The sequence below is a fragment of the Ictalurus punctatus genome, chromosome 5 (genome assembly GCF_001660625.3).
Source record: "Ictalurus punctatus breed USDA103 chromosome 5, Coco_2.0, whole genome shotgun sequence".
Taxonomy (NCBI): domain Eukaryota; kingdom Metazoa; phylum Chordata; class Actinopteri; order Siluriformes; family Ictaluridae; genus Ictalurus; species Ictalurus punctatus.
Window position 1 is genome coordinate 29,448,068 of NC_030420.2, and position 12,579 is coordinate 29,460,646.

The following is a 12,579-nucleotide window of genomic DNA, read 5'->3' on the forward strand; positions in this document are numbered from 1 at the left end:
GTTGCTCAGTCCTCAGTCTTTATGACTTACCCATAGTCCAAGAGGTAATGCACTTATGGAAATTGATAAAGAAATTCAAGAACAGTCATTAATATTAAGTTGTGTTGCCATTTGTGTTCCTACAAGGGTTTACCATGTAGCGCTGCTGCCTCACAGGTCCCCAGTGTCTCCAGGATTTGATCCTAAGGTTGGGTTACTGTCTATGTGGAGTTTTACGTGTTTTCCTCATATCCATGTCTGTTTCCCTGGTTTTCCGGTTTCCCCTCACCTCCCCAAAACATTCCATTAGTTGGATTATATCAATTTCAAGATCTACACAATTTAATGGTATGGATTTGGCATTACATAATCATACTGATATGGTGGGTACAAAAAAACTTTATATGGTGAATTTAAGGTATGGTAACAGTAACCCCACTTCATGTCAGGTCACATTAACACACTAACGGTGTTGATTATTTTTATATAATAGCATTTCCTGTCTTGTTTTATTCCTTACTTAACTTTACATCTCATTTAGAGCATTCTGCAAGATTTATTAAACCATCCAAATATATGTACATCATTTTGACCCTTTAAAAGTGTATCTGCCTCAACTAGCCACTTGATTCTCATGTCCAATGCTCTGTTTGTGAAATAGAAGGGAAAGCTGCTACCAACCTCTTTCTACAGTTGTTTAGAAAACAGTGTGGTGAGGCTGCCACTTTAGATGTCTTTGATTTTGTCATTGAACTGCTATTTGAGATTAACTCTTCACCAGAAGGTTACTTTTACACTGTAGGGCAGAGGTCACTCACCACAAACTGCGAGAAGAAACGAGCAATAAGAGAAGAGTGAGTGAGTGTAGTTGTGAAGAGAATGAAAGGCCAGCAACATTTTCTTTCTATAGTGCTACAGTGGAGGATCTTTTCAAGGTCAGAATGGGAATGTATATTATATTTGACCTTTTCTATCATATCATTTCACGAACAAAAAGATATTTTTCTTTTTCAGTAGGGAAACAGACGAATCCAAAACATCTGTAAAACTGAAAAACGTTTGACTTTATTATTGCTTTATTATTATTTATTCTCTCCTGTCAAGCTTTTATACTGATTTGAGATTCATAGATTGATAATAAAATATCATTATTTAAATATGTAGGTTTGTGTTTCTCCCTGATTGCAGTCGGATTAACTCTCAGCAGTGGTGAAGGTGCGTCCAGTTCTGAAATAGTTCTCAATTTCCTCCAGTGTTCACCCTTTTGTTTCAGGCACATACACTGCTGTGAATATGATGCTCACCACGCAGATTACACTGAAGAACAGAAACGGTGCAAAGAGTCCAAATGCATCCTGTGAGGGGAAAAAAAAAACTTAATTTAAGGTAAAGTGGGAACTGTATCCTATTCTTTGCAAACTACAGGAAAGCACAGCCTGTGACACATCATTTAACAGCAAAAATGATCATCTTTTCTAAACATTTTAAAAATATATATAATTTTTAAATCATTCGTTTTCATTTCCTGTTTGCTTAATTAATCATAATGACATTTTGACTCTTTGCCCAATACTGGAAAGCACAGCCTGTGACACAATGTTTAACAGAAAAAACAATCATCTCTTCTAAGCCAAAAACAATTTAAATTAACAGTGGTCATTTCTTGCTTGATTTATTGACCATAATGACAGGAAATTTACCACTGCCTGCATGAAGAATTGTGTCAGCACGAAAGCAGTGATATAGCTGACCATCACACACACGCCTGAAACAACACCACGCACTTTCATCGGCAGGATCTCTGACATCAGCAGCCATGTGATCGGACCCCAGCCTATTGCATAACCTGCTCAGAAGAAATATAAGCAAAAAATAATAATAATTTTACTTACACCACAGTGTTGTTGAATTCTTGAATCTGATTGGTCAAAAGGTGGCAATTTATAAGTGGCAAGTTTATATTAATTCAAGTGTTCTATCTAAAAATGTAATTGTGTGTAATTGTTGATTTCACAAAGTTTATTTAGCATTTATGTTAAGATTCAGTGCTTTGTGGGAAAAGCATTGTGGGAAAGTCCTCAGAATGGATGGTTTGTTGTGGTTTCATGCTTATATGAAAAGCTGCAGTTTTTTGTTATTGTTGTTTTATTAACTTCTCAAGAAGAAAAGAAAAGACTGTTGAGGTAGTAACTGTTTATAGCTGTGATTAAAGGAAATAACATCTGACACTCCACAGCATACTGTAGGGTACCACCCAAGTATATTGGTGGACAGCCGCCACCAATATATCAACAAAATGTACACATCAAACATCAGAATAGGGAAAAGAAAAACTGATCTCAGTGACTTTGACTATGGTATCATTGTTGGTGCCAGACAGGCTGGTTTCAGTAACTGCTGATTTCCTGGTATTTTCATCCCTTCAGAGATGCACAACAGTTTATACCGGATGATAAAACATCCAATGAGCAGCAGTTCTGCAGGTGGAAGAACTTTGTTACTGAGAGAGGTCAAAGGAGAATGGCCAGATTAGTTCAAGCTGACGCAGAGGCTACGGTAACTCAAATAACCACTCTTTAAAACCATTTCAGAACACCTTAAGGTGGATGGGCTGAAACAGCAGACAACCACATTGGGCTTCACTCTACAGTGAGCTTGACAGCTGAAACTTCCCATGCACATATATATTCAACACACTCATATGACTTGCTTTTATAAGCTTTCTAATTTACATTTAGAAACACTGTCATTCAATTTATACAGAATTCATTTTATTTATGGATTGAATAAATATTATTCAATATACAAAACCTTGATTGTGGGTTTTATGGTTATCAAGGTGTAGTGTGAAATTTCGTTTCTGGTGTGAAAACCAAGTACTCACCAAGTGCAATAAAGATTATGCTGATGAGGGGGATAACTGTGCCAGATTTGAACTCAAAACCAGTCATGACTCCAAATGACTCAGTTGCAGATGGAACTGCAAGAGTTATGTTCCCAGGATCACATGATGTTTTGTGGGTGTACACGGTCACTGTCAGCATGGCCATAAACATTATAAATGCTGAAAGAGTGTAGTGCATGTTTTATTATTTGGATAGCACTCGTGAAAAAGAAAAGCATCTTGATTATGGTGAAGGTTAAGCTGGTTCACACAAGTCATGCCTCAGCAGAACAAACCTGATGCGTAGAGAAGAGATTTCCTGCCAGCTTTGTCCATAAAACAAGTTGCGATCATAACAGCAAACAGTCTAACCAGTCCCACTATGACTGCATCGTACTTGGGTTCCTAGATAAAGACATAGTATTGGGGAAATATATAATGAGAGGCTTAGACAAGTTCAGTGGGCAAATTCATATCAATGTACAGAAAAGTCATGTCTTTTGGACACTGATTTGAAGTTACTCACCAGTGAAACAGCTGTTTTCTCAAAGATTGGCTCCAGATAAACCAAGATGAGTGTAATACCTGTCATCTGCTGCAGGATTCTTATAAACACAGATATCACGATTGGTTTGTAGTAGAATGGACCCTTATGATCTGAGAACTCCATTCCAAGCTGTTGGAAATGTTGAATTGAAGCTTTGTCAGAAGAAATCCAGCTATATAAAGTGTCACTGAATGTCATCAACATTTAGCTTTTAATGATGAAGTGATTACTGATTAGTTTAGGCTATAAATAAGGCACCAGGGAAAGACATGGGCAGAACATGAGAAACTCTGTGCAGACAGTAACCTGAGCTCAGGATCAAAGAACAGCCCTGGAGCTGTGAGGTGACATGCTACCCATGCAGTTGGTTTATAATATAAATTAAAATTCATGCAGGAATCTCCTGATGCGTTCAGTAAAGGATATAATATAAAGGATATATAATATAAAGGATCATCTCTGTAACCCTGCTGCTTGTTTTTACCTGGGAATTGACAATCTGTTGAATTTGATTGAGTTCAGTGCTATAGTTTGAATCAGGGCCCCTGAGCCATTGGAGGGCTCTCACAGCCTCTTCCCATTTGCCTTTGGTGATGAGGTAACGTGGAGAGTTCGGCATGAAGCACAGAAGGATTAGCATAATCAGACCCGGAACTTCGCCAGCTATAGCCAGCCACCGCCACGGCAGAACCAAACCTGTTGGGGGAGGAAAGGAAATCCAACATAGGTCATTGATAATCAAAGGTGTCACAAAAGATTAGCGTATCGTTATTAATCAGATTAGAGTATTATTTTGAACACTTTCTCTTTAACAGATTTTTTAAATACTGCAATACCTTTATAAAACATGGCCCAGAACATTATAAACATATGTAAATACCTGTGATTGCTGCACCTTTCCTACTTTTATGACTGTGTATTTGCACACTGTGAGTATTTTCAGAACCAACTATTTAAATAGGTAGCAGACAACAAAGATAAGTCTGCACAACATAGTAAAATGAAGCAGAAAAGGGAGAAGATGTGTCACTAACCGAGAGCGTAGAGTGCCAGACCTCCAAAGACAATCATGGCCTGAGGAGTGGCTCCCAGGGCTCCTCTGACACCTGGATGTGAAATCTCTGACACATAGACCTGCAACAGTAAAGCTTATGAAGGTTTATGTGTAAAAAAAAAAAAAATTTTAAAAAACAAACAAAAAAAAAAACACTAAGCACTTTGCTTGTAGTACTGGGGGTTCACACATTTTTTCCCAGTGGCTCTATTTTTAGGGCTCAAAATGTTCACAACTACAGGAACTCTGCACTCATGTGCCTGATGCAAGCACTGGGAATGTGCACTGCATTGCAGCCTGTTAAAGTCAGGAGGCATAAACAAAGAAGTCAAAAACATGCCTCTGATCTCATCTCCAGCATTGCCAGGCACTGTTTAGATTATAGGCAATTGTCCAGCTAAAAATATATTTGATATGGTCCTAACAGTGACAAAAAGCAATGCATATGGTCATCTTTGAGATGGGGGGGTTTTAATGCTACACATCGTGACTAAACATGCCCTTAGCCGTGATAAAATCACTGTAATGCACACGTTATTGCTTTACTATACCCTCCAACCAGATACAGTTCCTTGCATAAGTATTGACCCACTTGATCTTTACCATGTTTTGAAATTGAATTAATTAGTTATTACAATATATCTAACATTTAGAAATGTAACTTATTTCTGTATTGGGACTGAAAGATGGTTATACAAGCCACTGTGGAGCCTCTATTCTTTGGGGAGTGTTTTGAAAGAAACAACACAGGAATTTGAGACTTGAAACACCATGTCCCGAAATGTACCTACAGGAATGGAGCTGGCTGTAATCCCAGCAGCGATGCCTGTGAGAAATCTGCCCAGGAGAAGCAACAACCATTCATTTGCTTTGGCCATCATGAGAAACCCCGCCGTGGAGGGAATTACAGATATCATGATGCTGTGTTTCCTTCCAAATTTGTCATTCATCAGCATGGCAATCAACCCTCCTACTATAGCTCCAATCGCAAAAATAGACTATTCAACAAATAGAACAGAATCAGAGTCAAATTTATTGGACACATGTATGAGAATTTCATTTTGGTTAGATCTGGTGTTTAAATGTGGAGAAAAACACTGTGCAGCCATGAGAGAGAACATAAGCAACTTTATCAGATAGGTTCATGTCACATCCTTTCATTTATACTGTTTATAGATTCATTCTCAATGCAATTTAGGATAACATGTGATACTGGGTGAGAAACAAACAAGCTGCTCTTACCCCAAACCAGGAAATCTGATTAACGTTCATGTGCAGTCGTGGATCATCATCCTCCTGAAGCTGTGGGATCACGGCGGAGGGAAGTACCATGGCGTATCCAAAAATAAAACTGCCCAAAACAGCCGAAAAGGCCGCAACGTAAAGCCGGCCATTTCTATGAGAAAATAAGTTTACAGCACAAATTAAAATAAAATTTTAATATTAAGTGTCACCTACAAATAAACATCAAATAATATCTAAGCTATAAAATAGAGAAGTTTAAAATCCATCCATCCATTGTTTGTACCACTTTTCCTACACAAGGTCGCAGGGAACCTGGAGCCTACAGTATTGCAGGGGACTCAGGGCACAAGCTGGGGGACACTCTGGACGAGGTGATTAATGATTGAGGGGCACAATCACAGACACACTACGGACAATTTAGAGATGCCAATCAGCCTACAAGTCATGTCTTTGGACTAGGGGAGGAAACCAGAGTACCTGGAGAAGGCCCCAGAAGCACGTGGGAGAACATGCAAACTGTGCACACACAGGGCGGAGGCGGAATTTCAGCCCCAGAGGTGTGAGGCAAATGTGCTAACCACTAAGCCATTGTGCCCCCCAGAAGTTTAAAATAAATCACACAGTGTGAAAAGTCACAGATGGTAGATCTAGTTAAAAGTCAAATCAATATCTTCAGGACGATAATGCAACACAAAACACTGCAGTGTCACGGAACACAGAAACACATAAAGTGCAAATACATGACCTTCTGTGACAAGTGCAAAATATACAATATAAACAAACAGCAGGACAATAAATACACAGGATAATGAATACACAAAGCAATAAATACTCAGGACAATAAATTTGCAGGGAAATAAAAAATTCAGGGACAAAACATACACAGGACAGTTAAAACTCAGGACAGTAAACATGCCCACATACATAAAGATTTAAAACAATGATGCTTGCCAACAACGCCAAAAACACACCAACTCCCACCCACCTTAAGGCGCTTATGTTGTGAAAATTCAACTAAGAATGAACAGAGACTTTAACAGAATTCTTTAATGTAGTGCACTGTAAAACCAGATAAGTTCATTTAACTCAAAAAATTTGAGGAAACTAATTACCTCAAAATCTTTAAGTTGATAAATCGGTTTGTTTAAGCCAAATACACTTAAATATAACATGTTTGGGTTAAATTTTTTTGTTATATTTAACTGTATTTGGTTTAAAGAAATTGATTTATCAACTTAAAATTTTTGAGGTTATTAGTTTCCTCAAATTTTTTGAGTTAAATGAAGTATCCGGTTTTACAGTGCATGTAACTTTGTTACCTAATATGGCATGGAATGGTACAGGTACAGTACTAATCATAAACAGGAAAAACACAGCAAGAGTGTTGAAAACCACCGGTTCAGGAAGTCTACACTTGGGCTAGTTCTGTGCAGCACCATTTCCTCTGCATAACTCACTATCGAGCACTATAATATTACATCCTGTCTGTCACTTTTGGAACACTCTTTTCTTGCAATTTAAAAGCAGCACATCATTTTGCACATGGAAAACTCATTAACTCTTCAAGCAGAATTTAAAAAATAAGACATCGTAAACTGAGATACCACACTTATCACACCAGCTAGCATATTCTAGCATAGCTCCCACCATGCCTCAAAATATAAGAAGGACATGCAGCAAGACTGCTCTCTCACCTAGCACACCTAGTGAAAAGCTGAGTCACTGGCGGTCTTCAAACAAAATCTAAAGACCTATTTATTCACCAAGCACTTGAATTAACACATCTCTTAGCTGTTTTAATAGAACCGTTGTTTTAGCTTGAAGAGACGATCCCCTCCCAATCAATTACTGATCAGTACTGAAAGTGTAAACACTCAAATAATAAATAATAGTGTCTTATGACGTTACACCACATGGATTGTTTAACATAAAACACAAAGGCCAGTGCAACTTAATCCGTATTTGTGGTCCATGCTTCCTCGCTTCCTTATGCTCATGTTCTGCTTAACATGCATAATATCAAATACAGACATCAAATATGTCTTGGTTTTGCTTTTGTTTAATATATAACATTAATCTATAAATTAAGCTATAATATAGTCAGATAGTTCTCATCAAGCACTTGAAATAACTTCTAAGTCTGTGTTTTCTTTGATGTTGTAGTAACCTCCTCAAACAGGGTTTTAGCTTTTAGTTGGGGAACTAGCATGAGGATGTGTTTTTATAATGACTACAAAGCACTTCTGTAAGTCACTCAAGATAACAGCTTCTGCTAAACGCTGTATAAGTAATGAAAATAAATACACAGAACAATAAGAGTTAGGATCAATACTCAGGATGATCAATAAACAAGACATTAAATATAAGGCAATAAATGCTCAGAATAATAAAAACTCTGAAATAAAACACTCAGTACAAGAAGTACTCAAGACTGCATGCACACTAAATAACTTTAACTAAGTATATTTAAACATAGTAAGGTTTACATGGCACCAAGGATTAGTCTCATTTTTTTTTAAATTATTACATTTAGCTAGCAATTTAAATTTTTATTAGTATTATTTATTAGTTATTTATTACTATTATTGGTTACTTACTAGTACACAAAACAAGAAATATTGGAAATAACTCATTCATAATGGTCAAATCAGTTTAAAGTTCTGCAAATGCATATGCAAATTGAGAAAAAACCATGCCCCCACAATTTTGTTAGCCCTTGCAAAAAAATATAAAAATTTTACCCAAAGTAAGTAAAATATACATCTTACATGAATTAATTTAGTATAGAGGCTAAATTAATTATGTAACTGATCGTTTGCTTTTTTGGGTAAAAATCACAGATTTTTTTTTGTCATATTTACTGAACCACTGTTCATTTGCGTAGAAAACGGATGTAGAAAAGTGCAGCAGATAAGAGAGTATGAGAAAGAGTGTGTGTGTGTGTGTGTGTGTGTGTGTGTGTGTGTGTGTGTGTGTGCGTGTGAGAGAGAGAGAGAGAGAGAGAGAGAGAGAATTGCATAAAAATATTTATATATTTATATATATATAAAATATATAATATATATACACACATACATATATACATATATAGATATTTATTATTTATATATCGATATATATATATATATATATATATATATATATATATATATATATATATATATATATAATTATAACAGTAAAGAGCATAAATATACAAGATTATTTAAAATCTACCTTATTTGTCCCTGTGTATCCTGATTATTAGTTAATAATGGAGTTGTTTCGTTCTCTTCTGATGCCATTGCTTCCTGTGTACCCTCAATCTCTGATTTTCAGTCTATATGGCAGCTTAATGCTATAGAATAACCTAAAGTGAAACTGAGACTATGCGTCTTTGTTTGACATCATGTACTTTACATCAAGTGAGACAAAAGAGTGAGATCAACTGAGGAAGCAGAGACTATTTTATTACACTGGTCTTTGTTGTTTTTTTATGTTAAGCAAGTGTGGTGTAACTTCATAAGCCACAATTATTAATTCTTTACGCGTTTACACATTTATATTGTCAACAGTTGATTGTTAAAAATGTGACATGGTTATACAGGATGCATGCGCAGTTGTGTGCCAGCATGTGTGATGTCTTCAGGACTGTGGCATTCAAAGACTTGTCTAGAGAGTTAAAACCTTACCTATTCTGGAAGCTTATGTGGTTAAGAAATCTTTTTAAGTGTCTTTTTTCTTGGTTGGTTAAAAAAGATAGTCTTAGTCTTTTTTTTCTTTGCCATTATATCAAACCGTCTGCATTTGTGTGTTATATGTGCTGTTTAGTAAATCTCTTGGCACATGTTTTTAACCGCTCTAAAATGTATTTATTATTCATTTTAAGTTTAAGTTTATTAATTACCATCCCTTTTTGCAATGAGACATACTGTAATTTTTGTTGTTAATATCAGCCAGGTGTGCAGGAACTTAGACCTAAAGATAAGCATCTCTTATCACAAGATTGTGGTGTGAAAGATTCGCTTTGTGTTTGACTTTTAGAAATGTGAAACCAACCAACATTCTGATGAGCAGTAAAGGAGAAATACCATCATGTGTTAAACAAACATTTACCTTCAATTTTACATGCCCAGACTGTTACACATGCAAACTTCACATGCAAATCAGTGGAATTTTTGTGAATAAATGCATTACAATAAAAAAAAAAAAAACATGCCGATAATAATTGGTACAAAAAGAAAGATTTCGTTAAATAATCCTTTACTAGGGTAGAACGCTTCAAATGACCCTTCATTTTTTTCCCACATTGCCCACTTTAAATGTAGTATGTAAACAGCAATTTTTTTTTTATTTCATAATGTATTTGTGTGTGTGTGTGTGTGAGAGAGAGAGAGAGAGAGAGAGAGAGAGAGAGAGAGAGAGAGAGAGAGAGAGAGAGAGAGAGAGAGAGATCCACAATCCTATCTGCAATGAACTCCAAGCCCTTTTGAGTATTTTTGTATATGCAGTGAACCAGTATCGGGATGTATTTCTTTATAGAGACTCCAAAGCATTTCTGTAATTCTCTCTGGATAAGGGCATCTGCCAAATGCCATAAATGTAAATGTATTGGATTTTTGTTTTTCCCAAAATCATAAGCTGATCATTGTCTTTTGGATCTTGATGAACGTTTACTATACTGGAAATAAGTTATGCACTAAAAAAATAAACCAACTTTGTATTTATACCACTAAAAACTAATGTTGAAGAATTTTTATTACCAGGTAAAAAGTAGATCATCTTTGGTGATTCGAGTATCTTTTACACACACCACTTTTCACCAACCCTATTCTTTAGTCATTTAGAAAGGCTTCCACTTCAGAAGTCCTGGATTTTGGATTTAAACTGCTATTTGGTATAGTTACTTTTATGCTGTAGTAACTGACCAAGAGGGCAGAGGTTGCTCACCACAAACTTCAAGAAGAAAAGGGAAATGAGAGAAAGTGGATGATTATAGTTTTGATAAGAAAAAAAGCTTACTATGTCTGACAATCTCCTCTCTTACACATAGCTTTACTGTCCATTTAGGTGGGGGGTTGGGTTACCTGAAACTGATATGAAGCAAATATCATTGCTCCCTTTACGAGCATGGCCCAGGCTATTCTCTCCATAATGTTACAATGGAGGATGTTTTAAAGGATGGCAGAATGGTATTATTAAACACACTTATTTCCAGGCGGTTAAAGCTACCTGTAATATTCAGACAACAAATTTCTTCCCCAATGCTGAACAGGTCCTTTTCAGCATCATCCCTATAGCCATGTTAGTTATATTGTTATAGTTATAGTGTTGAGCTGGTTATGTTTCTCAGTTATGCAAACAATATTTAGCTACCATCATAAAAGCTAGTGATGGCAATATAGGGCTTATTGAAGCTTTGAACCTTTTTTTTTTTTTTTTTTCAATTGAAATCAGGTTTACACAGGTGTACACAAATTCTTTACATGAGTGAAATTGCGGTTGCTTAACAAATAAATATTCTGGTAAAAGATGATATACAGCTACATATTCTTCACTCAAAATAAAATTGGAAAAATATCATCTTAAACGTCAAGAAAAATTCACAAAAGAAACAATGCCTGTCTCAAATCACTCACTGACTATTTACTGATGGTAAATTATTGCATTATTGTATAGGAAAACATTAACTAATGTTAATGAAAAAACAGCTTTATTCCCAATCTTTTTAACATTAGCTAGTATGATAATAACTCTGACCATACAACTAGCTGAACACCATTAGTTAGTTGTCACAAAACAAAATGCCTTGATAAATAAAAAGTGTACACAACAGCAGTTTACAGTGATGGTTAGTAGGTCTCGTTCATGCTGTCACATCTATTAAATTTTAGATTTAGCAATTTAGAATCTCCTTCAAGCTGTCTGATGCTAAAAGATCACTTTCCATGTATATGATTATAGAAAAATGTAGCAATGTACAGTAGTTTTTTAATGTAGAAAGGGGAAAGGAGACAGTAGTAAGTAAAAGTCAAAAGTATTAGGTGAACTAAAAACTCAGGTAAAGTACAGAAAGTTAAAAACCAGATGTAAGTTTGATTTAAAAAAAAAAAAAAAAAAAAATTGTTGCTCCATTGAAAATACTTGAAGCTTCATTCACAGTACACATGGGTGCCATCTTCTGGTGAAGAGGATATTGTGTCTCTTATGACAAACTCAGATAATGTACAGTACATGCATGTTAGTGATGCAATTATCTTAATTGTCTGTATTAATGCTGGTTTAGGGTCTAGGGTCAGTTCTAACCCTAAAATGTATTTTCTTCAAGTTTGCTATGAAATATAAGTATAAATGTAAATAAAAGATAGCTGCTTTATTACTCAAAAATATGTAGTGAGTAGAAATTCAATGGTCTTGTATATAGCAAAACATACAGTGTAGCACATACCGCTACAACTCACAAATAAAGCATTAACATTAACTTTTTCCCTGTTCTTTTGCTGAGAACCTTGTCTCAGCAAAAGAACAGAGAAAAAGTTCATGTTAATGCTTTAAAAATGATAAGAAACAAATAATTTCTGATGCTGGAAAACAAAGAAACATCAGCTTTGCTGATGAAAAACATGCATTTTAATGCCCGGCAACATTCACTCAACACTGTTACTTGAACACATTCACCCCTAGAAAATTTTCTAAATATTGTGACATATTCAACAGGAAGTTGCATCATCTGAATTTCCAGAAAATCATAGGAAGAAAAAATTATGCTCCCTTATTCTTCCTACCTTATTTATAATGATATTTTGATGATTCATCAGGTCACTTTGAAAGTGCAACCCATTTATCCAAATTATAATATGAAAGTAAATTATTAATTGTAAGTAAGTAAAT

At 35.5% G+C, this 12,579-nt stretch overlaps 1 protein-coding gene across 1 annotated transcript; it reads right to left on the bottom strand.

Moving 5' to 3' along the window:
- Positions 1-487: 487 nt before the first annotated feature.
- Positions 488-9,039, bottom strand: LOC108265452 (solute carrier family 2, facilitated glucose transporter member 6). Its single transcript, XM_017467781.3, has 10 exons — positions 8,926-9,039; positions 5,707-5,860; positions 5,256-5,462; positions 4,445-4,544; positions 3,895-4,106; positions 3,390-3,539; positions 3,160-3,268; positions 2,864-3,043; positions 1,680-1,825; positions 488-1,334 (listed from the first exon to the last, which is right to left on the bottom strand). Exons 1-10 carry the CDS (start codon positions 8,991-8,993, stop codon positions 1,236-1,238), a joined length of 1,425 nt encoding a protein of 474 aa, XP_017323270.1. The 5' UTR covers positions 8,994-9,039; the 3' UTR covers positions 488-1,235.
- Between the last annotated feature and the right edge of the window lie 3,540 nt (positions 9,040-12,579).

What these genes read in the sequence shown, in the direction of transcription:
- LOC108265452 (XM_017467781.3), bottom strand. Translation starts at nt 8,993, where the DNA reads ATGGCATCAGAAGAGAACGAAACAACTCCATTATTAACTAATAATCAG. An exon ending in AACAGATTGTCAATTCCCAG is followed by an intron (nt 3,540 to 3,894) that starts GTAAAAACAAGC and finishes CATTTCCAACAG; the next exon opens with CTTGGAATGGAGTTCTCAGA. An exon ending in ATCTCTTCTCTACGCATCAG is followed by an intron (nt 3,044 to 3,159) that starts GTTTGTTCTGCT and finishes ACACTCTTTCAG; the next exon opens with CATTTATAATGTTTATGGCC.